The sequence below is a fragment of the Rhagoletis zephyria genome, unplaced genomic scaffold, assembly GCF_001687245.7.
Source record: "Rhagoletis zephyria isolate East Lansing unplaced genomic scaffold, Rhagoletis_zephyria_1.1 Rzeph_scaffold_02847, whole genome shotgun sequence".
In the NCBI taxonomy this organism is placed as follows: domain Eukaryota; kingdom Metazoa; phylum Arthropoda; class Insecta; order Diptera; family Tephritidae; genus Rhagoletis; species Rhagoletis zephyria.
The window spans coordinates 41,845-46,704 of NW_016159931.1; the positions used below are offsets into that span (position 1 = coordinate 41,845).

The 4,860-nt window shown below is 33.5% G+C and overlaps 1 protein-coding gene across 1 annotated transcript; it reads right to left on the reverse strand.

The window, feature by feature from the left end:
- LOC108367892 (putative nuclease HARBI1) lies at positions 1–553 on the reverse strand. Its single transcript, XM_017622593.1, has 2 exons — positions 433–553; positions 1–374 (listed from the first exon to the last, which is right to left on the reverse strand). Exons 1-2 carry the CDS (start codon positions 551–553, stop codon positions 1–3), a joined length of 495 nt encoding a protein of 164 aa, XP_017478082.1.
- Between the last annotated feature and the right edge of the window lie 4,307 nt (positions 554–4,860).

Genomic DNA, 4,860 nt, shown 5'->3' on the forward strand with positions numbered 1-4,860 from the left:
TTAAATGGATAACAAAATATTATTGCGAATTCTTCTGGCGGCATCCTCGTCTTCTCTTTCAATGTTTAGGTTTTCATTGCTTAGTTCCGTACTTGAAGCGCTTGCAATTTCTGCAGAAGGCTCCACGCGAAAGTGTTGACAAATATTATGCAAAGCGCAGCAAGCGTTCACAATTTGTGTAGATTTTGCTGGTGAATAATGTAAGCCACGCACAGATAAAAAACAACGAAATCGGCTTTTCAATATTCCAATCGTCCTTTCTACAATATTTCGAGCCTTAGAGTGTATTGTATTGTAGCGAGCTTGTGGTGAACCAGCTTCTGCCATGCGGAAAGGAGTCATTAAAAAAGTTTGTAGAGGGTAACCAGCGTCGCCTTTAAGGAATATTTTAAACAATCTATTTTTGTATTAAATACTAATGACCAGTCTTACCTAAAATCCAGGAATTACTCTGTATGTTTCTCTGCAGATGCTCTTTCAAATCACTTACGTTAAAAACAAAGGTATCGTGATTTGCGCCCGCGTGCCTAGCATCTACATACCGGATAGCCATTTTGTAATCGCAAAGCTTAAAATCGGAATAGATGTCATGACCATTTTCTTTTAAAGTATTATTTGCTTTTTACATTTTCACTTACAATCATGACGTCTAAACTGTAGTAGCCTTTCCTGTTTAGATAAAGATGTTGCATTTCTTTTTTTGGTGAAATGATGCCAACGTGAGTCCCATCGATACAATCCACTACTTCGGGGAATCCGCTATTTGAATAGAATGCAATTTTTGACGCGTTTGCTCCTCTTCAGTCATTTGGTTGTAATCCATTTTCCACAAATATGCTGCTCAATGATATTTAATACCTCCTTAATAACTACAGATATTGTAGGTTGCACCAGTCCAACATTAAAATCATTTCCACTGCACTTTTGATAACTGCCGTCAGCAAGGAACCTGAGAGTTGCACATAATTTCAATATGGGAGGTACAGCCGTTCCTCGCACACGTTTCTGGAAATGTTCCTCCATCTCGTTTAGCAAAAAGGCAAATGCTTCCTTATTTAAACGAAAGTAGCTTATGAATCTGCAAAAAAAATACATTATTAAAATGCCATTCAATTTTCGCTACAATTTTTCTTACTTGGTTCTTGGAAGTTCCAAAGGATTCGAGTGATCACGAAGCCTTTTTCGTATACGCAGCACATCAGTTTTGGGACCAACATTTTCATCGTTGTAAAATAAATCAACGCTTATGTCCATTTTACTTTTTATTAAAAAAAAACACTGTCGTGAACATTGAGTAAAGTATATTGTTTTAATTTTTCTCCACAAACTCATCAGCTGTTTAATTATCTGTCAAATTGTCACTGTTTTAGGTTGGCAACATCAATAGAACTTCAACTGAAGTGAGTTGTAATTCGTAATGCCAAAAAAGAGTTAAGTTGTTTTAAAGTTGAGTTGTTTCAATTTCAATTCAACTGAGTCGAGTTGTAAACCGTAATAGGGACTTAAATCTATTAAATACATTCTAGCGTGTCTCAGTCCTTTGCCCACAAAAGCTGCTATAACTTTTTTTCTACTCGACACAGTAAGAGTGGCACCTTGAAATTTTTATTAAATGATAAATTTTTTTATGTAATGTAAAGATATAGCTCAGTACATTTTTTTTTTTCACCAGAGATAGTCAAAGTTGGGGAAGAAAATATCAAAAAGTTAAAAATCTCAAAGTATTCCTACTTTTATGATGTTCCTTAATATATTTTAACTACATTGCATTTGAGTATGGAGAAGCAACTAACTGGAAGTATTTTATATAAAAAATTTACTAAGTATAGCCTGGTTTGTAGATGCAGTTAAAGAAAATACACGGTGGCACACAGAAGAAACTTAACTTTTCCTTGAGGTATGAGAATAACACGGGGTGATAAGCGCGACTGGAGGATCGGAAACTCGGCCTTTTTGACCTCCCAGGAGATATCAAGATACGGAGAAACCGAAAAAGTATAGCGCGGATTGGAAACTCGGCCTTTCCAACCGCCTACACAACCTCCGGCCAATGGTATGCTTTTACATTTGTATAAAATAATTGCAGTGATAAAAAATAATATGGGTATTCATGGAAATGCGTAAATGTCTCGTAACCGAGTAAACCTCGTAATTAAACTGATTTTTCATACAAAATTAAGTAAGTTTACGAACTTTACATGGTAACGAGGCATTTACGCGTTTATATGAATTGCCCTAATATTTAAAAAATTTTCCGAAGACCATATCATATTTAATATTTGATCTAATTTTAAGAATGTTAAATCTTTGTTATTATATAAGTTTTGCAACCTGTAAAAAAAAATAAATAAAAAAAAAATAAAAAATTTAAAATCGAGCTTTGAGGTTATATTTATATGTAAAAGAATGGAAATAGTGCTAAGTAGAAGAATTTCCTCAAGGAGAAAAGATACACTTCTCTAAAGAAGTCAAACATTTGATGAATAAGAATTAGTACCTAGATAAATAAATTCAAAAGGCAAGAGCAACCACTTGGATCTGCCGGAAGCTAATCAGTAGGAACTGAGGCCCAAATTGACAGTATGGAGTACTTCCAAAGCAATCCTTACATTAAATCAGCTGCGATCTTTTAGTGGAGGACGACAAAAATAAAGTTCACACAGGCGCTTCTACACCAGACTTCGTGCACATTGCAATCAAGAATGGGGCTATACTGTATACAGCAGAATNTAGACCAGTGTAATAGACAGGCTCAACATAACCACCTTATTTATTAGGCTCAGAGTAGGAATTGTTGCAGGCTATCTTACCAGGCAGTTGCTTGCCCTGACCAGTGTGTCGCTAAGAGAAAGAAGTAGAAACGGACTTTATGTGCCTAAGATCTTTGGTTTATAACTATATGCAATATTCTAGGTATTAAACGGAAAACGTTTCAAACTTAAAATCACTTCCTCGTTTTCTGTACACTCCTTGCCTTTCTTTTTGTTCAACTCCATGGAGAAAATTGTAATTTGAAGTATTTAAAAAATTATACTACATTCCTTTCACCGATTGTCCACTGTGCAGTGAAATAATGGCAACAACACGCGTACCCGACGAAAGTCGAATTTTATATGTTGAAACTTGAGCGATAAGTGTGCAGCGCAGAAAGTAGTAAACGAGCGCATTAGGAATGTTAATTTTTTCGATTTGTACGATCCCGGGATTTTCGGGATGTCGTTGGTTCAATTAATGGGATCAGTCCCGGGATTTAGATATTTACTATTTTTCACCAACTTAAATCGTAAAGTTGCATCAATATGGTTTGAGAAGCTTTCCTATCATATAATAAATAGCAAGTGAATGGCCTTGGAACGTACTTGTTTATGTAAAGTGAGAATTATTTCATAAACAAAACGAAAGACAAAATTTAAATCTATATACATTTAATAATACTTTAGCATGTACATATATGATAAAGTAACTTAAGGTATGACGAAAAAAGTTTATGCAAAAAAATTAAGTCAAAAAATTTATTTTCTGAAATAAAAGAAGCGCCTTATTTCGACCAGTTTTTTCTATATTCCTTTTGTTTATTCATTTACCCTTTTGTTACCCTTTTGTTTATTCGTCTACCTCATATTACATATAATTAAATATGTAGTATAAATGAGCATTTCTCTGACGTCATGATATTTTTTAAAAATACTATAATTACAAAGATATTATTAATTCCAAAACTTATTTAAAAAATTCAGTGCAATGTAGGATTTTAGGTTTCACAAGGACCAATGGGAATTCTATTTTAATCAATTTTTCTTTTTTAAGCTAATAAAGTTAGTCCCTAACATATAATTTTTTTAAAAATAAGAATTGCAAAATTTCAAGGATTTAAGGATAAAATTATAAAGGGGCATTTTTAATACCTACTCGTCCCTTACGCACCAAAAAATGTAATCTGTTCTAACTTTGCAGAATCTTCTTTTCTCTTTGATACCCATACTGGTTTTTTAAGTTTGAACATTGCACTGAATTTTTTAAATAATTTATTGTATTACTCATATCTTTCAAAACTTCAAGATTCTTTTAAAAAATCCTGACGTCAGAAAGACAAATTAAGAACGCAATTTTACTGTATTTGGCCCTTGGGTTCGAGAATATATTGCTTTTTTGTGTATAAAATTACCTGTTACAAGGTATTATATGTATATTGAGCAACACATTTGTAAAAAAATATTAAATATTAAACATACAAAAGAAAATATAGCCTAAACTAGTCAACATAAGACGTTTCTATTATTGCCACCAGTTTGAATTACAAATCCCGAAAATCCCGGGATTCTAGGCAAATAATCCCGGGATTTTCGGAACCACGGGATCCCGTGATTAACATTCCTAGAGTGCATGCACAACACACACTTACAAACGTTGATACTGTGATAGTATGTGCATTAGGGTGGTCCAAAAAAAAGAAGTAAGCTCGGATTTTTAATGCTTTCGACTCCGTTGCGTTCGCGTACTCAAAAAACTTGCAAAGTAGGGAAATTGAGACAGCAAAGTGAAATTTCATTTTGAGAGGAAGCTGCTGGTTTCTGCTGGAAAAATTTTTGCCAACACCTGGTTGGCATTTACGCAAATCACAAAATTGAATTTGATGGTTTGGAAGTTAAAAATTACAAAATGCGACTAATTAAACTTGTAAGAAATAAGTAGTTATTTGTTTAATCAATAAACTGTGTCAGTATGACACTTTGTGATGACTTTTCGTACGTTTTAAATTTTACACTTTTGAATGTAAACTAAAATTATATCAGCTGTTGGTCTAACTTCCAAGTTTCTGCAATTTTTCTGTTCGCGTACTATTTTGGATAGTTTTCTCTT